Genomic DNA, 23374 nt, shown 5'->3' on the forward strand with positions numbered 1-23374 from the left:
AAGGGAGCTCTTCTGGCTCCATTGCCCATGAAAAATAAACCAAACATCTGCAACTTCCACCCCTGCACCTGACATTTCTGTGAATCTGCAGGCATAGAAATGACAGAGTCAGAATCATCTTAACCATGACTGCACTGGAGATAATGAGGTGAATTCAGCACAGAGCAACTTCAAACCCCTTCCTCTAATCCAGCGTGCCCACATGCTTCTATTTAATCCTTTATGGCAGGGTGGAGATTTACTATCCACAACTAAGGTGGCATTAAAAAAACCAAACCAAAACAATAATAATGTTTGGAAAGAGACAATCGACTGACCTTCTCCTTCAAAGTATTTCATTTGGAAATTCACATTATCTTATGCCCAAATAAAGCATCACTGGAGGTGTTTTATGAACGCTTTTTTACATCTGCACCTCCCCACCTCGCTGTCACAAGCACAGACACCACTTTTTGTTGCTGTCTGGCTCAGGTGAGACCCAGGGCAGTGGCAGCAGAGAGTCACCTGTGACGATGACATGGCGATGTGGTAGAAATGCCCACGTCCTCCCTGAGGAATGGCCCGGACGAAGAAAAACTTCCGACCGTCCCTGGAAAAAATGGGCTCTTCATTCTGTAAAAGCAGCAAAATTAAAGGGTTCATTAGGTTTTACTTGGAATTCCTCAGCACTCCCATGCCCTGTAAAACTAATTCACAGTAAAATACAAAGTGGTTTTTGACAGCAACCTGGGGCAAAGAAAGAGCCCACTGAAAACTGGAGGAGGTTTTGAGCATTATTGCTTCTTGCTCCTGGGAAAGCAGACACCTTTCAGCTGTGTGAGGACAGGCAGCAAGGCGAGTTCCTTGGCTATAAAGTCAATTCCCATTTGCAAAAAGTGCACATATACATCTGACTACACTTGGAGCCTTTAGAACCTGTGTGACAAACCCTGCTTACCCTGCTGGAAGAACATCTCTGTTCCTGTCCTGAAGGAAACACAACTGAACAGCACCTAACTGCTGCCTTTCTCTACTGTCTTACAAATGCTTATCTCACTGAATTATTTATGGAGAGGATCTCCTGCAGAACTCTCCTTGACACAGAGCTCCCGGGTGAATGTGGTGATTGACTTTTGTTGGGTGACTGGAACTTTCACCCAGAGATCAAGAGACTCAGCAGAAGGAAAATCAAACATGTGGCAAGCAAGCATCTCCTGGCAAGGAGTCTTCTTTTTGTGAACAAGAACCCTGAGGGACATGAGAAATCTCTGCTACATGAAGTGGTTGAGCAGCAGATTACCAGAGAAGGCACAAAGATGGTCCATGTGGTGGGACACAGGAGCACTGTACCAACAGGACTGGCTACATGAAGCTAACTCTAAATCTCAGCTAGCTGGGAGTGAATCATAAGCTGAACCTCTGCTGAAGGTGTCCAGTGATAGCAGGATTTTCTGTGGCTGGATGAGCCTTTCCTTGGCTGGGCTTTGTGAACCCTTCTTTATCCAGGGCAATCAACAAGGAGATTGTTGCCAGCCTCTTCTGGGTCCTCTGCAGCTCAGTGTTAAACCCGTTGACTTTCTGCTTGGCACATGCCAAGACACCACACTGAACCAGCAGGAACCTGATTGTACAGGGAGACTTACGGCACAGCAAAGGAATAAACATTTTTATTTCCCGTAAGCTAACACATTATTCTTACTCTATGTTCCTTTGCTACTTTGCTCTTTACTGATTAATTCTTTTCTGCTATTTATCAGATTTGTCAGTGCTCTATTAGGTGTTCAAACTGTTCTTTTTGCCTTTTATTCTCCCCTGCTTAGGTTTTCAGTGTATTTAAAAATGTGCCCATTTGCAGCTTGTTGCAGCTCTATGAAATAATGGTTTCATTTATTTCTGACATTGTTCTGGAACCTGAAACATAAAACTCTATATTATTTCCAAATGTCTTTCATGACAGGAGAAACCTCATTGAATAATGACTGTGATAGCTCAGGCAAACCTTCTGCTTGACAGATTTTCCTTTCCTGAGGTAGGTAGCAATGAGTTCACTCTCCATTTCTATATCTGTGCCTCCTGCATTGTACATTCCAGCAATTCATCTCTGCCAGTGAGAGCAGGCATTGTGCTGATGAGTTTGAGGTTCATTCAGAGCCACAGGGGAAGGAGGTTCATGGCACAGGTGACAGGTGTGAGGTTTCAGCTCTGGGCTGATGATACAGGACAGTCTGTTTGCATGTTCCACTGCTGCAAGGGCAATACATGAGCACAGTCAGAGCTTTGTGACAGAGATGATGATTTACCCAGGTGGTAAATGGGGAAACAGACTGAAATTCTCTTGGAACAGGATTTGATAATCTTAGGGAGCTACACTGGCACATAATTAAAGCAGTCTGCACGTGATAGGAACTGTCCAAGCCTTTTGTCAACTATTGACTGAACCCACAATAATAAACAGAGCAGCCTCCTTGAGAAGAATACATCAGTTCAGTGCTACCAAAATACAAAACTTTAACTATGCAGCAGGTATGGGATGTTTGGAAGTTTTTGCCACAGAGTATTTGTGAACACAGCTGGTATCAGTAGGTGCAAAAAGGGCTTGAACAGATTCATATTTCATTAATACATTTTAAACAATATGGATATAGTCTCAAAATCTGTAATCTACTTGATGATAGTGAAATATGAGAAAATTATGCCACCAAATACTTCAGCTTTATTGGAAAACAGAAGGTAATGGGAGGCTGCTGGAGAGCTCTGAACCTCCTGGAGGGTTCAATGCTGGAGCTCAGAGCTGCACAACTCAACTCAGTGCATCTGCAAATGGTCAGGACAAGAAAACAAGGAGTGCCTGAGGGGCTTATGCCAAGTTTGGCAGAATCAGGATGGGTGAGAGGACAATGCTAAACGCAGTCTGAGCTTCTGTAGATCCTAGAGAGGAGCATGAAGTCCTCCTCTTGTAAAGAGTAACAATTCACAAGAAAAAAGGTAGAGTGTATTCAACTGTGTTTGGAGAGGGATCACTGAGAATCACTGGATCTCCAACCACCTGAGGAAGACTCCTCTGCTAAATCAAGAGAAGATAAAGTGTGTACAGGATGATGGGGATTGCACAAGTGTCTCTGACCTTGAGGATTTGCATGATCAAACATGCACCAGGACAAATGTTTGAAAGAGAAATGATCTGATTTATGGTGAGTTGGAATTTTTTAAAGATTAGTGGACACAGAAGTATAGCTCCACCAAAAACCACCCACACATTAACATGGGCCAAACAATCATCATATTTCAGCACCACACATTGCAGCTCCAAACTGGTTTGTCTGTGCTCACCACACTCCCAGCCTCCTGTTCTTCTACAGTGCCTGACATGCTCTTGGCTGGACTCCACACATTTCCTCACAGAAATCAGTGGTAAGGCAGGTTCTTTGTATATTTGCTTTATTACTGACTGACAGTTATACTTCCATAAGAATTATGATTTCCTGGTCCATCCTCTGGTTTTAAAAAGGAAACAAATTAATCTGAATAACTGAATCTTTTCCAATTGATTCTCTGATGTGTTTTCCCTTCCTCAGCAGTCTCCTGCCCTCTCTGTCTAAGCCACCTTTGCCCAGTTCCAAGAATTAATGATTTTGCTGTGTTGGCAATTATTCCTTCAATGAAATACCCCAGTACTGCCCATGTCACAGGCCCCTAGCTCTGATAAACAAGTAGGTGTGACATGAATTCTTTTAATTCCTTGCATAGTGGTAAGCACTTTGTTTATGTCCTGCAAAGAAAACAGCCAGTGTGCATTGACTCCACCAGGACAATGCAGTCACCTCCTCTTTAGGGCACAGGGGGAAGATCTCTTTCCATCTCTTGGCACACTCAGCCCCTGGGGCAATGCTGAGTTTCATCCTCATCCCTGTCCTCATCCTCGTCTGTGGCTGGCTGCACCACACCTTCGGCCAACTCTGAAGCCAGGACAGCTGCACCAAAATCGGGGTCAACAACTGGAGAGGATCCCATGTCCCTGGGTACAGATCCCCTCCACTGGTGAGATGGGAACTCTTCATTTAAGCACCAGAAAGATTGTTTGTAGCCAGGAGCTGCTTTTTTGTCTCTGGTAGATGAATTTGGGTATTGGAGTTACGGAACTCTGGGTCCTATTCCTGCTGCATCCTTTCCTTTAGGCCAGAATTAGGTCAGTTATGGGGTAATTGCCTTGCAAAGGGGCTTTACAGAGTGAAAAAGTGGGTCCTGTTTGTAAGTTCCTCTGAACTCTGTTTTCATTTTAAAACTCTTGTCATATCTCCCATTAACTACATGCAAGAATCATTACTGGGTTATAATGCAGGATTAAAGCCAGGGAGCAGTAAAAGAAAAATGGTGCCAGGCTTTCAACATCTCCACCTTTTAAGAGAGTGAGTCTTTAGCTTCCCACTGAGGCCATCAGAAACACTGGGGAAATAGGAGGACTGGAAAGAAAAATGCAACCCAAAGAAGCTGTTATCAGGGGTGGGCAGCCAGCACATGCAGGCAGTTTTGAAGGTTACAGGTCTCAAAACAATTTTATGGTAATCTCCTGGTCCTGCCAAAGTCAATGTCAAAGACTGCAGCCTTTGGTGGAGTTGCAATTACACCCTGGTTTGTAATTAAATTTTTTTTCAGGCCACATTCACAATTAAATAAATAATCCAATTAAAATGCCAGTAAAGTTTATCTTCAGCAGGTGCTCAGAAATTGCCTGATTTCTCCCTTGCTGACTCACTGCCTGTATGTGACCATCCCAGCACTATTGGAAAAGGGCTCCTTCACAAAAAATTGAAACAAAGTTACTTACAGCTATAATTAGTGTTTCGAACAGTTTGTGTGCTCAAGCAAAAGTATGAGTGAAGTTCAGTCTGGCTCTTGTGCTCAGAAGTGCACAAGCAAGTATAGAAATAAAAGCATAAACTTCCAGAGTCCCTGGACAGTTTTAGTGAACACGTGCCACTTCATCTGACAAAGAGTGACAGAGAATTTCTAGCAAATCTTGTGTAAATACTGTGTATTCCTTCTTATACTTTAGGTAGTTTATCCTATTTTGTGCCTGCACAGGGAGTGGCTGCATTATTTCTCTTTGCCTGTGTTGGAGAGAGGCTCTCCAAAGATTTTGGACTTGCATAAAATGTATTCATGAACTTAAGCTCAGAAGGAAACATGATATTGTTTACTATGACCTTCCATACACAGACTTTTAAATGCCACTGAGTCACCAAACCACTACAACAACAGAACTCAAATTCATGGCTTGTATGCTTTCTCTCAGAACTCCCAGGATTTCTGACAGCTGAAAAAAGTCAGACCTGTCATCCTTGGAGACCCCCTCATGCCCCTGGTGAGCATTTTCTTGTCTCCTACTCCCAGCTGACTGTTTGTCCCTATCTGAGGATGTCCTTAAATTCCCAGGGAGAAGGTAAAACCCGTGCACGCTTTTCAAACCATGCATACATAGAGATTTTTGAAGGAGTCTTTTAAAGAACAAGGAAAGCAGTTGGATTCCTTGGTCCTGCTGATTTAAAATTGGGACACTTCTCAAAAGGAGATCTTTGGGGTGTGCTGAATCCAGGGTCCCTTGGCTGTGTGACCCCACTGCCACCACCCTGGCTGTCTCCAGAGGGGACAGGGCACCTGGCTCATTTGCAAATACTTATATTAAAATGTCTCAGCCAAGGAGCTACACTCCTGAGCTCCTTCAGCTGCTGCTTGATGTGCAGCTCATCTCCCTCTTGAAGAGGTTAGTGGACCCAAACTAGCATTTAACATTTTCACATCATCCTCATACTCAGGCACACATGCCATGAAAATACCTTTCCAGTTATCTAGATTAATGTGTCATAGAATAAAAGGCAAATATAGAAAATACAATTATCCCAGTCATCATATTCAGTCAAAACTAGAATTTTAAGTAATTTTGTTGTCAGAAATAGAGGCAAAAGAGCTATATAATTTTCCAGAATCCTACAAAAGCTTTTGAAGGATGCTATCAAATGTCTCCAAAGTCCATAGAACATGTTATTTTAGTTTAGCACTGAGATGTCTGACTCATTTGGCTGTAATGAACATCCTTCACTAGTATCAAACTAAGTGTGTGCTTTTTGGAGATGCAGTAAAACAAAATGTATTTCCCTGGAGCAGGCCCATTAGACTGACAGATCATTTACTTCAGATATTGAGGATAAAGCACCATCTTTTAATGCCTATCCACGTGGTAGGTGACTAAATAACCACAGCAGTGTAAAAACACAAGTTCCACTGTACTGTGTTAATGCTATAAAACACAATTCTACTATACTGCAGTAAATAGCAATGAGAGGATTATTTTTACTGCTATTGCCTTCAAACTTATAAAATAAATAAAGCCTGTTAAGTTTGAGTTTTTGTTGTTTGTTTGTTTGGGTTTTTTTGTTTTTAATTTTTTTTATATACAATATCTGGACAATTTAATTTTCCCATGATTTGGCTTGTCTTTTAACCTTTTGTTTCCTACTCAAGCCAATACAGTCCTTAGGAATGCAAAGAATATTTCAGCACCATTTTTACTCTATATCAGCAAAATATTATTTGAAATGCTTGGAACACATAATCTATTTCCAGAAAATCAATCGATTTTCATCTGGATCACACACAGCCCACTGCTGCAGGACAGCCACTGGAGCAGAGGAGAGCATTGTTCTTGCTGTGAACTGATGTAGAGCCATTTCTACAGGCTCTTGGCTCCTCTGAACAGCCTGTGACAAAAAATTTCAAATGCTTTAAATCTGGACCTGGAAAAAATATATTGAATAAGGTATTTTGTGACATGCTGCTCCCTGTCTGGCACTCTGACAAGGCTTGAAAAGCAGTTCAGTGTTGTGGCTGAATCGAGATTACAGCTTCTTTCTCAAGAACAGCTTCATCTAATCTGAGGTCTCTTCACAAACTGAACTCCAGGGCAAGTGTTATATATGATATTTAAATGACTCATCATTCTATCTGCATGATTTTGTCTCTGAATAAAATGACCAGAAAGCAGCCACCATAGTATTTAAATTGTCACCATCAGTGTAAGGGCAGGGTATGAAGGATTGCCTTTGAGGCTGATCAGTCCTATACAGATATTGCCAGTGAGTGATTTTCCACCCACATCAGCTTTTCATCTCCTTTAAATACAAGTGAATTGCAGGCCAAGGACTATGGTACCTACCAGAGTGGATGGCATCTTTACTGAGAACTTGTTTGTTATACAGATCATGCCATCTTCCAGGTATCTCTCTCAAATCAGGAAATCGGTTTTTCTCTTTGGGGAAGAAACTCAATGAAGCAATTATCTTACCAAAAACTTGACCACAAGGAGAAGATCACTCTTACCTGTCTGTGCAGCCAGGCGTCACTCTCATCTTCATGTTTCTAAAATACAAGCAGATCATTAATACCATACTTGTCATATATTATATTTTGCCTATCAGTGCAGGAAGCTATTGGATTTGAGTTGAAAGGTTGCTCAGAAATACAAGGAAATATTTAAATATGTGCTTCTGCAGTGGAATCCAGTGGCTGCTTTTCTTAACTTTCCTCCCTGATGGATAAGCATTCACTAGATCAAGAAAGCATTTTATGTACACAGACAAAACACATAAATCCACAGGATGTATTATTCCCCGAAGAAATAAATCTTTTAAAGAAATAAATAAAGGCTGAAATGAAAGTTATTAAGAAAGAAAAACTTCTCACCATGCTATATGCACAGAATTGCAGCATCTTTTTCAGGGGATAGGTGTATTAGAATAATTTTATACAGTGGAAACACATTCCAGTTTAAATGATGGAATCTGCTAATGGAATCTGCTGATCTTACATCAATGCACCATTTGCATTATTGCATTTATAGAAGGGATTAATAACCTACAATTAAGGTATGTATAGATAAGCATGAGCTGGTTTTAATGCCATTAAATACATATAATGCAGCTAGAATTTTGCAAAGATATTTAGGTTGCAGATTTCTGAGGTATGTGAACTTGTGTGTAAATAAAGGTATTTCAGGACAGGTAATCACTATCCCTCAAACACACACAGTGTTCTTGGTGTAAAAGAAATAATTAAAAATTGTGAACATTGTTTATATCCTGTCTGCCTAAATTAATGTGTTCCAGCTGACTCCTCATCACCTAAAATAAGTTAAATAGTTTCTCCCTGGGGGGGTTATGAACGCTGAAGACAAGTGAGCGCTGTGCACATCTGCCCCACCTTGGTGCAGACCCCCGTGGTGGCGTCGCAGAGCGTCAGGATGGACACGTTCTGGGCCCTGTTCAGCCAGTTCACTGCCACCTTGGTGCTGGTGGCCCATTTCACCATGGTAATGTAGTAGTCCCTGCAAACACAGACACACACAAACCAGATCACAACGCTGCCATCCTAATTATCGTGATTTTGCAAGAGAGACGGTGTCGCCCTGAAAACTCAGCTTCTGAGCTTGCTAACATAGTTTTCTAAGGACTTTCCCAGGACAGTAACTGTAAACATAGATATGTGTACATTCTTTCTGTTACACGTCTTGTGATGGGCATTTCTCATGGCCAGTGCAGTGAGAAAGTGTTATCCTGACCATCCAATCCCTGGCCATGGTAAGAAGCCTATAAATCCTGGGAGGAAAAATAAACTCTGCTCTTTCTTGCACCACACCTCGACCTGTGTCCGCGTGATCTGTTCATCTTCAGCGGTAACAAGACAGGATTGCTTAAAGATGTTTTAAAGCATGATTTATTCTTCTTCTTCCACAGTCTCATGAAAGAGTGAGTACTTCTTCACCTTATTCACCAGATGTTCTTGGTCAGTGGACACAAGACTACAGGTGACAAGGTTTTTTAAAGGTTAATTAGCCAATAAACTAATGCCACAGAAGAAGGTTTCTACTTTCACACCAACAGCTAATTATTTTGTTCTATATGTCTTTGCTACAGTGCAAAGTTATATTCTTAACCAATCATATAATGACACATAAAACTACTTGTTATACCTTGTTATACCTGAAACTTTTTATCACCTTTATAACTACTTCTATATCTTGACTTTAAAACCTTAAAACTTCCTATGACCTAACTTACTATCTTTCTATTTAAACTCACATTCTTATTATTCTAAGTCTGGAAGCTTTCTCCAAGGCCTTAAATCAAACCCTGTGTCCATGTCTATATCTAAGCCTGCATTTACAAGGTTTTGGGAGCTTTCTGTGCTTGGAATTCCCACACTAATGAATTGGAATTGCCACATGGCAGAGCAGCCGGGGGCTGCTGCAGGCAAACAGTCCAGGAGAGAGCTGTGGTTTTAAAGAACATCATGTCCTGATGTCTCTAGAGTGGCAGTCTCTAGGCTGCTATATGTATGGATTTCAACCCCTAAAAATGACATTCTTAGGGCTGTGCAGGTGTTTTATCTGCCACTTCTGGAAGTTATTTTCAAAGAAGAGATGAATACAGAGATAAAGAATCTTTCATGCTATTCTGTCTTCCAAGAAGGATTGAACTGCCTGGAGCTACAAATTTACACACAGGTGGAAAAGAAATTGCAAACCATTTCCATTCTGAGCACTCTAACCTGAGCTGACTCAGACCCCTCACTATCAATGGTTGGGGTCTTTATGCTTATGAAAAGGTGATGGCCTCTGAGTATGCCAGCTACACACCAAAGTACCCAGGAGTGTTGCATTAAAAGACACAGAGTAAGAAGGATAGAGTTCGGAGAGACACAGGGTTTCTGTAAAGCAGATGCAGCTGGTTGCCATAAAGGCATCAGCAGAGACAGTTTGCCTGAGCAAAACCACCCTCCTACAGTCCCTGCACCATCTCATTGCTGGACATATCCAGGTTGTGATGATCCTTGGAGAAAACCATGGGTGTGGGCTGCACAGTCCTGTAATCAGTATCTTCAGGAAAAACCCCCTACAATAGTGGGGACTGCAACCACTTAGGCTGGGCTGGAAAATACAGGAATAAAATCACTGATGGTTGCCTTCTCAGAGCCAGGGCATGGTGCTAGCAGATGTCCACCTCTGCAGCAATTCAGGGCTCCACTGCTTCATTTGTAGGGCACAACCCTGGCTGAACTGCCAAAGCTGGTGATGTTATAATATACTGCTGGGCCATGCAGGCCAAAGCATCCTTAAAGTAGGATTTTTTGCAGCATACAGTCTATAAAAAAATTATTAGTTCATTTGTTTGCTATAAAATATGTATAAGGAATTGTTGCTCTCACTGGAAATAAAGTGCTGTGCTGCTGGAAAGTCCTTTGTGTTCTGGCAAGAGCTCCTGCATATACTGAAGAGAAAGGGCAAAAGCACAAAGGTCTGTTTGTCTAAAAAATAACAAGCTGGAAATTGATTTTGTACTTTTCAGTAATATTCAGTGCCTGAAACTGGCTGTGGGAAAAAGGAACAAAAGGCCTCAATGCTTGCATCCACTGCACTGGGGAGAAGGATATGCCCAGGTGAGACAACAGCAGTCTGAAAATTTAGAGCCTGAAATAAACTTGTAATTTTACTCTTTATCAGCAACAGTGTAGGCCCTAAGAGGAAAAAAAAAAAACCAGCAAAGCAAAATTAAACTGTATAACTGTCTCTTCTTTCTCTCCAAAATGAACTGAGCAGATTCAGTCTCTCCAGAAAAGGAATGCGATTTCAGTACTTATTGTGGCTTGGAGCATTTTTTCCATAAATCCAATTTAAAGTTTCAAGGACATATATTCAGTTTTTTACATCCCTCTCACTGTTTAAACACAGGAGCCGCAGTTCTTTCTCAGGAACTTTTAATGATTGTTTTAGGAGAATCGTGGCTTTACTTACCACCCCAGAGAAGGGCATGGAGTCTCAATTTCTCTCTGAACCCACTTCTGGCCATCATGACCATGGATAACCCAGCCCACAGATAACTGCAGATACCTGGATAGTCATTATTCTAGTTTTTGAGTAGTGTGGAGTCTTTAATTTCATTTACTTCCCTTCACATCTCTGCTACAGGACACCCAAGTTTTATGGTTCCAATTTTGCAGAGGAAAATGAGACAAGAAGGTGTGATTCATCTCAGCTAATTTTAAACATCTGCTGCTCCTGCAGTTGTCCTGGTTGAGAGCCAGTGGAGAGAAATGGGAAATCAGTGAGATTCCCAAACCCTCTCTCCCTGATCTGTCCCACATTTTATGTGGAGCTGATTGAAAGGAGAGCCTGTTTCCTCCACAGAATGAAATCTAGCAGGTCCTTGACCAGGGTGTTTATAGACATCCACATCAGAGCAGAAGGGAAGGGACACCTTGTCTGAGCCCAGTCATGAAGGGTGAAGCCATCCTGAGTTTTGCAATGGATTTCCACACCCCAGGAAAGACATTGTTGGTTTGGTTTGCAATCATCTGAGACTGAGGTCATTGTGCAGCATCCTCACAGGACCCTGTCCATGCCCCAGCTTTCCACGGCTGCCTCCTGGACACAGGAAGCCCAAACACGAGGTGTGACCCTACAACATGAATACCTACAGTGTGACCATGGTAACAAAGCCACAACCACCACAAAGAGCAGACAGTGATTTGTTACAGGCCATGGGACAGGCAGCAGCCCAGCCCATGGTCCCTGGGGCACAGAGAACTCCTCAGATCCAGACTGGAGCTGGCTGAGCTTTTCCATTATTTATTTGTTTCTGGCCCATGCAAGGGCCAGTGATGATTTCTGCACTTGAGGGAGATAATATCATCCCTCAATTTTCCACCTGAGATGCAAATATAAGAAATAAGCTGGGTCATGGTCGAATTCTGACCATCTGCTGATGAAACTCTAGAGGTCCAGTGGTTTTCACCAAAATAAAAAATGCCTGTCAGGCATTAAATATTACAACACTACTTTCCTCCCTTCAATTTTAACCCCTTCCCTTCCCTTTCTTTTTTCATGGAAAAGCATGGCATTGCAGAGAACTTGACAAAAATGTTCAGAATGAAAGATACTTAAAAAGGAAAAGTGATCAGTATTACACTTTTACCCCAAGTATGTTTTCCCATAATCAGCTTTGGGTTTTTTATTGTTTTGCTTTTTTTTGTTTTTTGTTTTGTTTTTTGTTTTTTTTGTTTCGTTTCTTTTCTGGAAAAATATCCAATTCCTGTGGAAAATTTCTGTCTCCTTTCAGCTTTGAAAGAAAAAAGGCTGTAGCATATCTCTACTTTATTATCAGCTTTATTAATTGTACTAAATCACTTTGCTCCAGATAAAAAGAACACGAAATACCACTCTGTCCATATATCATCTGCACTGAGCACACTGAAATGCTTCAGATAGGATGTGTCTGCTGGAAGATCCTTATCACCAGCTTCCCCTGCTTTCTTGAAACTCCCTTCTGTAACTGGATGTACAGCACATCCCTCTTGCCTATTTTAATAAAATGCTATCACACTAATCTTCTCATTTCAGGAAATATATGCATAATGAAAATACACCCCTATTGCTCTGGCAGCACTACTTCTATCATCCCTAGAGATGGCAATTGCCATGGTTTTGATGAAATATACAGGCACTAATTAATTATGATGTATTTTGTATCATTTTGCAATATTGATTGCCACCAAATAAATTACGGCCAGCAATAACCATATAGAACAAATTTATGAACAACACTTGGATCCTGCAGCTGGAAGTTATTGCTGTAATTAAAACCTTTCTGACTCTCTCTGTTTACAGAGGATGCCACCAAAGAGAAATTATATTGCTCAGGAGCCACCATTCTGGTACTGTGATGGGGAGACTGTGATCCTGAATTCCTGCTGTACACAGCTCTGAAGTTGTATTTTTGAAAGGCAAATGTCCATCTGGTTTGAGCACAGATCATACATCTTCTTTTGCATAAATAGATTTGGATTCTTTTAGAGTTATTGATTGTAAACCAGTTATAATAAAATGTTCTATAAAATACAGGTAAAAGGAAATTAATTTGAAAAAAAATAAAAAGCAGATTTATGCAAAATGAAACTTTCTAATAGCAGCAGAGAAAGGTCCAGTGTTAAAAACTGTAAAATTATCTTGAAAAAAGGTTCTGATCTAAAACCCCAAGGGAACTGGGGTCAGCATTCAAGTGTGAGGAAGAACCTACCTCATTCTCTGATCATCGGGGGGAGTCATTTCCAGGTCATGAGTGGGTCCATTCAGACCAATCACATGCAAAGAAATTGTTGGATTTTCCATTCCAGCCTGGATTTTAAAAAAGAAGAAATTACCATATCATATACAACACAGAATGGTTTTGATTTATTGTATTGAATTGAATTTGAATCATTGAACGGGATGTGGACTGGACTGCTGTGGTCTTTCAGAGGGAGACTGCAGATCCAGGGGTGTGGCACAGAGGTGTGGAGAGGCAGGCAGGCACAAAGGGCAATTTTACTCAGGACACTTCTAACCTTAGTGAAAAATCCTACTTTTCATGGCAACTAGGAATTTTGCTATTTCCTGCACCTTTTGACAAAAGGTTGTCTAAAAGGATGATGGTTGATATAGTAAAATACTGATTCATTTTGTACTGTAGGAAAAGGTATCCCCTACTGAACCATTGTGATTTCCACAAAACCTGCACCTCTCCTGCTAAATTATGGCTCAATTTGGACCAGCATGTGAGGTCTTAGGCAATCAGTGCTTAAAGCAAGAAACCCAGAAGGAATGACTGCAGCAGACACCCCTGTGCTGCTTCAGATCAGGAAATGACAGCAATAGCAGCAGTGAGTCTGTGCTGGAAGAGAGCTGTGTCAGTGCTGTGCATCCACTGCAGGTCTCTGCAGTCAAGGGGAGATTGGCTCTTAAGTTTTTTCTGTCTTTCAGGCACAGCAAATCTCTACAACCAATGTCTCCTCTGATATTAGACCATCCTGGATATTCTAAGGATGCCCAAATACTACATTTTCTTTCTATACAAAAGAGAATCTATGTAAATACAGAATATATGTATGTGTGTACTTATCTGATCTATCATCTAAAATCTAAATATAGAAATATATCTAAATATAGAAGCATATCTAAATATAGAAACATATCCAAATATAGAAATATAGAAGTTCCAAACCCTCAGACACCATCCAACTTCCATCTGTTCCAGCATGGAAGGACAATTGCTTTTGTGTGTGTAAAATGCAAGGATTTTAAAATTTTATTTCCACTGTATGTAGAATTACTAATTCTCACAGGACCAGAAAAGTTCAATTTTACAAATGCAGCTAAAGAGTGATGGAGAGCACAGACTCTGGGGAACAGCTGATCTTCCCTTGGATCTGTTTATTTTCATTGTTTATGAGTGTGCATTATTAGTCTCCTGTCTGAGCCTACTGGAAATAAACAATTATTAATTTCTGATAGAGCAGCAGGACTGATTATTTTACTTTCCCTTACCTTTGGATAATGATATGTTTTAACAGTAGGGTAAAGGATGCCTGTATATATGGGGATCTCCATGGTGGGGACTCTGGAGGCATTAATTGTTGCATATGCCAGCCTGGTGCCATCAGGAGACCACCAATGAGCAATGTGAGTCTTCAAGATCTCCTCTAATTAAAAAATAGAGAGAGAGAACAGAAAGAAAAAAAAAAAAAGGCTATTAGAGGTAAATTACTAGTTAGTAATAAATGAAACAGTGCAGATATGAAAATCCCAGTCTGATCACAGCACAGGGAGGATGCCACAGGAATATCAATCAAAAACACTCATCAAATTATGCCATATACACAAATGAACACAATTGATAACAATTACTCTGTATTTATAGGTTATTAGGCTTAATTACCTTTGCTGAAGAAACATCAAATTATTCATATTAGTACACATTCATGACAGCATAGAAGGCCCTGCTGCTCCTGCCATGTGTCCTGCACATGATTAGGGTTCACAGCATCACACTAGACACATATCAATCAATTCAAACACTTTATACAAGTACTTCAGCAACAATTTAAATCCTCCTTAATTCTGTTGCCAGTTAGGAATAAATAAATATTGAAATTTTCTATAACTTATGAAAGGCTGAAACTTCAAGATACCAGGCCTTAGAGTCTGTACATTGGATACCATCTTGACTTTTACCCCTACTTAATTTTTTGAATCACTTTTGCAAGGAAATTTGCCAAAAGGTATCCAGGGTTAGAGCCTGATCCTTTATACCACTGAGTTTTGGCATTTTTGAGATTTCAGTAATATAATTACCATTGAAAAGGTGCTCAGGAAGATGCCAATGCAAGCATGTCAGAGTTCAAGTATGTAAGGAGAAAACAATATTTCCATCATGTGAAATTACTTTTAATTAATTACTTTTAATTAACTAACCTTGTTCTCATTAAATTTAAATTCAAATAGCTTCTAATTTCTCATACTTTTCATATAATCCAATACCTTTCATTGTAAAGAGGAATTCATCTTACAGATCTGCAGAAAAGTTATAAAATTTACTCTTGGTCCAAAGTGTCTCCAGTTACTGACATTTGGAAGACATTAACTTGGCTTTTTAAACCTCCCATTTTGTGAAAGACAATAATGTAATCCATTTTCATTAAGAGGCTTAATATCATGTGAGTCATTGCTATTTAAACCACCAGAAGGGCTTGCATATGCTCTACAGATTGATGGGCAGGAAGATGGGTCCCATTACTTTAATGTGAGAATAAAAATTAAAGAGGCTGTTGGCTGTTTCACCATGAAGTCCTGCTACACAGGTCCAAGCAGCTCCAATGCCTGCTGCCATCACTGGTCATTGGAAAAATGGATGGGGATTTTCTGAGTTCAGACCCACCAGGTTTGTACACCCCCTTCTGATGACCCCCAGTCCAACCAGGACATCCCTCTGGTCTGAAGAGTAGAAACTCACCAGACACTGTTTAATTAAAAAAAAATAAAAATTGAATAAGCAATCCTTGGAGAACAGACAATTATATTTATCACAGGGTAAATAAACACTTTGTTAATCAAGACTTGCATATGGCTTGGAATAAAACTCAAGGTAGCATGAGAAAGGGTGCAAGGGAAAATTCATCCTTGATACTTATGGTTTTCAGAAATAACAAATTAATTAATCAAAGCTTAATGGCAGCATGTAAGTGGGGTTTTGGAAAGATATTTAGGAAGTTAAAGACATTCCATGGGAAAGCACATCTGGCAAATTTGCTTTGCTGCATTGTCCCACCTGTTATGTGTATATTTAAAAGATGCTTTTGACTTTTATATTGGTTGCCCATTAAAGAGATAATGAAGAGCATAAAGGAAAAGGAGTAAAGATGGATGGCAGATGAATCCTTGACATTTTAACATTAATTAGGAATGACTTTATTCAGCAAACATTTTCTCCAGGATCTCAGACTTAATGAAGCAGTTCTGCTGAAGGTCACACACCCAGAAAGGTTTTAGTGCAGGTTTTGTGGTCCTCTGTTAATGAGATTTAATTGTGTGAACCTTTGCCTTGAAACAAAGCCAGGACCTTGCTGTTATTAGAGAGATCAGTTAGTTTTAGCCAACCAGAGGACATTCTTATGCCTGTAGAATGGATTAGTACTAGAAAGTTCTTTCAGCTGAAAGAAAAATTGACTTGCAGACAATTTGTTCTTGGAGACAGTTTATTCCTTGTGTTTGCATTTAGCACATGCTCTGAAAATCAGCTGCATTCAATACTGCTGGGTCTTTCTAAAGTTAGTTCAGATCCTGCCTCATGTATATGAAAAAACAGATTCTCCTTAATCACTAAAGCCCCCCTATGTATATGGATCATGACCTCCTGACTGAGAGCATAAAGTCATAATTGATCAAAACCTTTGCCCTCTTCCCCAGAGCCTGCAGTTGCTGAGTGCTACATGATGTCAGGATGCTGAGTGAGCTGCTGAGATTCCTCACAGTCAGGTCCTGGTGGCTTTATGCTCCTTCTTTCTCCACAGTTTTGCTTGCCAGCCCCAATAGGGTGTGCAAACTTGAAAAACAATGAGAGTAAAGTGTGTGGTTGCCTTAGCTGAACAAGGGCTGCTCAGACCTGCTGGCTGGGTTCAAGCACAGGGTTTGGGACAAGTCAGTGCTCAGTCCATTTCAGAACATTCGATAGTGAATCAGTCTGAAACAGCTGGCTGACCCTGCTCACGAGCAGTGACTCTTCAGTGGGCACACGTACAGCCAGTGAGGTGTTTGTGCTCAGGGAATGTTGCAGGATGTGTATTTTAACCCTTTTTTCTATCTGAATAAGGCCCAATTGAATGATCATTTCAAAGGTGTGTGAAACAAAGAGTATTCTAGGTTAAACAGAGCACCAGGAGGAGGATCTGAAGTCCTAGGTCAGAGTATATTCAGTGACATCTGGGTATGTATCCCTGTCAGAGGCTTCAGTATCATTGGAGGAGAACAGAAACTGGAGGAAAAAACCAGAGGTGTGATGAGAGGAAGGTTCCCAGAGATGAATTCAAGGTTGCTGCAATAGTGCATTACATGGGTGGCTCTTTGCAATCAAGGCCTGAGCAGCACCCAGAGTGAGCCAGGCTGCCCAAAATGGGAATGCCAGATCTTCTGAAGGATGTGTTTCCTGACAGAAGCTCTCCTGCTCACGTCAGGGAGCAGAATGACAAGTCCCTTGCAGTGGTTCTCAGCTGACAAGCAACAGGCTGTGGTTAATATCTGGATATTGGATGTAGCATTTGGCTATGATACCATGTGGGTAATCCCTGGAAAGACTGAACAGTGGATCAGAAGTTGGGTGGACACTTCTAGCAGGTCTCTTACCAAAAATTAGCCCAGCATATATAAAGTTAAGCAGCTACCAGATTGTTTCAAACTGCAATTTAATTCCCACAGCAATTGAAAGAGCAGTGAAATGGAGATTTTATCTCACTTCAGGTAACAAACTTCTCAAAGAATCACAGCAAATTAATCTGGAAGAGACCCCAGAAATCCTCTGGCTCATTCCTCCAAGGATAAGATCCATCCCAATCCTGTAAGGATCTTCACAAGTGGATTTTGCTATTCCTTTTGATACTTGTACAGCAGCTTTAGCCATATAATTCAAAATTTTATAATTATCACATCCATCTCTAATTCACTGTCCCAGTGAACTGCATTTAGACCTCTGACTTCCTTGACAGACTCAATGCAGGGAAAAGCACCAGGCCTTTATCTTAGGAAGCCTCTGTGGCAACCAGAAGGTTCTGGAAAAGAAACCAAACTGTTGTATGCACCACATTTGGAAATCCAGAGATGGTTTTACTGTTCTGAACCATAATCTGCCACTGGGCCATTTCTAAAGACATTTCCATGACAAATCCAGTTCCCAGGCTTGCACAGAGCTCTAGACTGGCAGAGCTCCTCTTTGTTAACAAACACATACATGTAAATGCCATGGCCACGGAGGTTTCTTCATGCTCCTCTAAAATCCAACTAGTTCTGCAGCCTTTGTCCATCCTGAGTCATATTTGTGAATTTGGCCTTTTTGTTGAAGGTGGCAAAGTTCTGTCTTGCTGCTTGGAAAAGATGAAGCCTTCACCAGTGAGTGACTGAGAAATCCATTGGTAGCTTAGAGATTACTTGCAATGATATCAGGAGAAAAAACAGAAAAAAGATAATTTTCAAGTAAAAAAAAAACCACCTTTTCCTGGGCCTTCCTGTTAAAACACAAAAATAACTTGTAATTTTCATGTGAGTTAACAGAGAGACTTGCACAAGAAGAGAAAGATTCTGAGACAGGCCAGTCCTCTGACAGTCTGACCTGTACCATTGCAACTCTTTTCTATCACTAAAAACATAAAAAAAAATAAAATTCGAAGACATTAGCAATTTAAGGTTCAAAAGCTCTCAGGACCAGTGCTCTTTCTTGCTGGTTTGGTAAAGTACAGCAGTTCTGGGGAGGGTAGCCAATGGTTCTGTTTGTGTGATGTATTGTAGCTGATGCTCAGATCATGAAATATTTGGTGTGCTGAAGACATTTTGCTGTTTTATTAAAACTGTTAATAAAAAGGAATTTTAAGCAAAATGAAATTAAAGCCTGACATAAAGGCCATGGCTTATGTTGGGAAAGAAAGCTCAAAAGAAATTGTCAGTAGGATGTATCAAAAGAACATGAGAGGAAGAGAGATCAGAGAACAGCAAGAGGGTCTGGGAAAGGAGAAAACAAAGACTACTGAGAGAGTGAAACCCCAAGGGTTCTCATAGAAACATCAAATAAATACAAATGCTTATTTGACAGCTGCCATCTGTTTTAAAATCAATTACTAGATCATCTCAAAGCACCAACCACATGTCCAAATCGATTACTATTGTGGAGTGTGAAAGCAAGTATTTTTAGCCAGTTAGGGAAAACTCATTGTTCATATTCGCCTTTCCTGACACGTGTTTCAGGGATGGAAAATGACCTTTTATTCTATGCAACCAAGTTTTTCTCTCAGTTGTTGCAGTGTAGGTCTACACTGACTTCCATTAAATCACTGTAATAGACATAAAATGAGTGTTAAAAAGTAGCTATGTGTATGCAAATTGTATAAGACTGTTTTAGATTACCATACCAAATCTACATTTTCATGTGTTGACATTATTTTCTGCTGATGTCAGCAATAGCCCTGCAGTACAATTGATTTCAGAGCAATTAATCTTCTTTCACAGTTGTCTAATTGAGTCAGGTGGAAAAAAAAGTGCTATTTTGCAGGGCTGCTGAACAATTCAGCAACCTTTTATAGAAAACATAAAAATTTATGTGGCTGAGGTCAAACTATGGGCTCAACCTAATTCCACAGTTCCTGACACTGAGATTAGTTTAGCTGGTCAGAGCATGGTGTTGATAGTGCCAAGGGTGTGGGTTTGATCCCTGTGCAGGCATTTTACTCAAGATTTGAACTCAATGATCCTTGTGGATCCTTTCCAAGTCAGAATATTCTGTGAATCTGTATGCAAACAGCAACCCTTCTCAAGCTGCTTGTGCTCTTGTCCAGGAGAGCCTTAAGAAAAATGAGCTGCAATGCTCCCAGAGATCCTTAGGAAAAACAAGCTGCAATGCTCACCCCTGTGAGCCTTTAGGAATAACAGAACACACTCTCCTCTGCCACTGACAGGCAACAAGCTTAGGAAGAATAAAGTATTGCTTGCTTTTATGGCATTCTTGAGGATGTGCTTTAGAGAGCACTTTATAAACACCAAACCCTTGGTCAGAAATCTCATCGTGGAGGGCGAGCAGCTCCCGTGTGTTTGGCAGCCATGAGAAGGTGGCAGCTCCTCATCTCAGGGAGAGGAGCCTAGCCAGGAGTTCTGCATCTCCTCAAGCCCTGGGAAGGTGAGGGCTGCAAGTGTCATCAGTTCCTCTTTGTCATCTGGTTTAATTGCTTGAACACAGGTTGTGTTCTGCTCATGCCTCTGGCAGCCCTTGCTGCTGCAGAACACCGTGTGCAGACAGCAGGCGAGGGTCTGGCCAGTGCTTTCGCCTCCCTGTTGCCAGATTCCGAGGGCCCAGATGAGAGAAGCTCATTTCAGCAGGGTGGCTCTTGCTGAAATGCTCACTCTTCATGTGTTCTGTGTGGTCAGCAAGGTCATGTCTTGCCTCCACATCTCGAAGAAGCCCCAGAGCTGCTGCGCAGCTGAATCAAGCTCAGGCTCAGCAAACCCCACCAAATGTGGACACAAATAGGCTGTGAGCCACCTTCACTTGTGTGACATGCAGCTGGCTCTGGGTGACAACACCACAAGCTGCAATGCTCTGGAAGCAGACAAGTGGGATGCTTGCTGCTGCCTGGCCAGGATCCCTGAGGGAACACACGGGAATGAAGAGGAAACAGTGTCCAGCAAATCCAGAGTGTGCACATCAGAGGCAAATCTGCCAGCCAGCCTGGGCAAATCCTGAGCACTCCAACCTGGCCCCCTCATCTTGACTCCCAACTACCAGCAATAAGCACCAATGTTTCTCTAGGACAATCATTAGGACACCAATCCCCAAGAAGCAGGATGAGATCATGTTAGCCTGGGACCAAGCTCTTGACAAAGAGATTTTATGAGGCTATAAATTTCACCCTATTTAGAAGCTGTTAATTTAATGTGGTTTGCTTGTTTTGTTTTGTTTTGTTTTTTTCCTGACCCATTGATTCTTCTCATTTGTTGTGTTTCCAACACTAAAGGATTCTGTGAGTGCCACATGAGTCAGGGCATTAGGAATGTTGTTTATAAGGCTATTGGCAAGTAGCTACAAGACCTTCTTTATTGTTTGAGTGCTTGGGGGCTTCAAAAGCTGGATTTATTGAACACCAGCCTGATCCTATCTTCAGGTAACCTCTACAGCCCCTACAGAATACACACAAGAGGCCAAACTCAGACTGTAATAACTAAGAAATCATGAATGTTTTAAAATCTCCCTCAATCATGCAAATGGATTTGTTGGAAAAAAGCCCCAAATAACCACCTAACAAAACAGATACACACAAGTATGAGATGTCATCTGAGACATACAGGTGAATTCTCACAAAGAAGAGAACTCAGCTATTTAGTCAGAGTGTCTCCTCCAGGCCACCTTCACATCGTGACACACTGAGTGCACTCAGCTCTGCAAATCCCATGGGGATGAGCTGTCCTCCAGGTTTCACATGGATCCTGGGCATCCAGCAGGAGCAATGAGCAGCTCCCCAGGAAGTCTGGCACCTCTCCAGAGCAATCACAGCAGCCAGGCAGGGTTGCCAGGTGTCATACACAAAGCCATACTATCCTGTTGGCACATCACTATTTTGGGGTCTGATTTGTAATAAAAGCTGTCCTCTTTCAAATAAACACACCAGAAAAATGTTGAGTTACTTCCATATCTTCCCTCTCCTCTTTTTAGAATTTTCTTTTTCTATGCTTCTGGATTTTTGTCACCATCCTTAGGAACCCTTAATTTTCAAGAGCATTGATGATTAATGCTCACAACTGCTCCTAACAATTAGTAAATGTCCTTTGGTTGTGTGAGTCAGTCCCAGTGTCAGAAATAACCTTTGCACCACGATGACAAGGCTGACGTGCAGATGCCAGCAGGTCTGTGATCTGTCAGGATGTCCAGATGTAATAATGAAAATGGGGATTGAATTATGAAAATAGAAATATTAGTGATCCTATCCTCAGCTATTCCTGTTTCTAGCACTCGGTCCAAAGAGCAAATGCATCTAGGAAGCCCATCTGCAGTGGCAAACTGCTGTCTGTCACTAATGTGTAGTAAGAGTGTGTTTTTCCATCACCTGGCACAAACTTAAACCCACAGCCTGTTGTCATCTCCTCATGAAAGCCTGTTAGCTAAAGGCACTAAATCTGTAGAAATATTTCCTGGCAGAAGCCTTCTGAGCAATTTGCAGCTCACTGACGTGGGTAAACGCTCACTGCAAGGTCCTGTTGTACCTTCTCAGTTGCTAAGGACCCAGACCAGGCAGAATTCATATGGCCCAAATGCAGCAGGGCTCCTTATAGACAAATCCTTTTCTTCTTTACCCCTCTGGAGCCGCTGAACAGGTTGCTATGGCTGGAAATGCAATTTGCTTATCTGTGCAATGCAGTGAGACAAATCAGGGCTTTCATTATATGCTGAATATTTCTCTATTCAAACATGCTCGAGCAGCTTCAACACCACCTTTCCTTTAAATTAAAAGTTACAGGTTCTGTCTAACGAATCTGTGGGGTTTATGATAGAAGGAAGATGGGCAGCCAGCCTTGACACAGGGGATCCATTTCAACAGCTACAGATGTATCAAGAAAGTTAGTGATCACAAAACCCTCTGAATCAAAAATTCATTAGACGATTGCAATAGTTCAAGAACACAAGTGCCCAAAAGCAATCTCTTTTAATGTTTCATAAAAAAATATGAGAGATAAGAAGACTGAACAGCCTGACATTGCTATTAAAGAACCTGATTCTTCAACCCCATGGACTTTTATCAGCACTTGCACAAGCTGTCTTTCATGTGAATTGCTTGCATGATTTATTCACCCTGAGCAGCACCTGCTAGTCACCTAGTCTCAGTGCTAATAAATGTCAGTTAATATTGCAAAATACAGCCTTGCTTTATGAAATGGGAACTGGAGCAGATTGACTGAATTTAGTCTAGCTCCTAATTCCTTACCCGGTTTAAAAAGCTGAAGTCATTGAACAGCCATTAAAAAACCACTCAGGGTATATATTGCCCTGTTATGGCAATATTCCCAGAGGTTTCAACTTGAACAGTGACTCAGGACCTAGCTAACTGAGAGATTTAGCTCAATAATGACTCAGAGGATGAATTCAGTTTTACAGGACTGAATAATCAGAGGAACTACTGAGATCAATAGAATCACCAAGGAATAATAATAAAAAAAAGAGAGCTGGATAAAAACAGAATTCAAATTAGCTTACAGCAATATTTCAGAAAAAACTGTTCTTATCAAATA

At 41.1% G+C, this 23374-nt stretch overlaps 1 protein-coding gene across 4 annotated transcripts in view; it reads right to left on the reverse strand.

Annotated features, from left to right (window-relative positions):
- Positions 1-23374, reverse strand: part of DPP6 (dipeptidyl peptidase like 6) — a 534726-nt gene that overhangs the window by 38891 nt on the left and 472461 nt on the right. For all 4 annotated transcript variants that reach the window (XM_088054737.1, XM_088054745.1, XM_005527745.3 and 1 more), the window contains exons 9-13: positions 14390-14544; positions 13104-13201; positions 8233-8356; positions 7354-7392; positions 505-612 (exon numbers count right to left, since the gene is read on the reverse strand). In XM_088054737.1, coding sequence (XP_087910863.1) covers positions 505-612; positions 7354-7392; positions 8233-8356; positions 13104-13201; positions 14390-14544 — 524 coding nt within the window. The remainder of the gene's footprint in view (positions 1-504; positions 613-7353; positions 7393-8232; positions 8357-13103; positions 13202-14389; positions 14545-23374) is intronic.

Source organism: Pseudopodoces humilis, chromosome 1 (genome assembly GCF_049639895.1).
Source record: "Pseudopodoces humilis isolate 2021_Gansu_Grassland_sample_001 chromosome 1, ASM4963989v1, whole genome shotgun sequence".
Taxonomy (NCBI): domain Eukaryota; kingdom Metazoa; phylum Chordata; class Aves; order Passeriformes; family Paridae; genus Pseudopodoces; species Pseudopodoces humilis.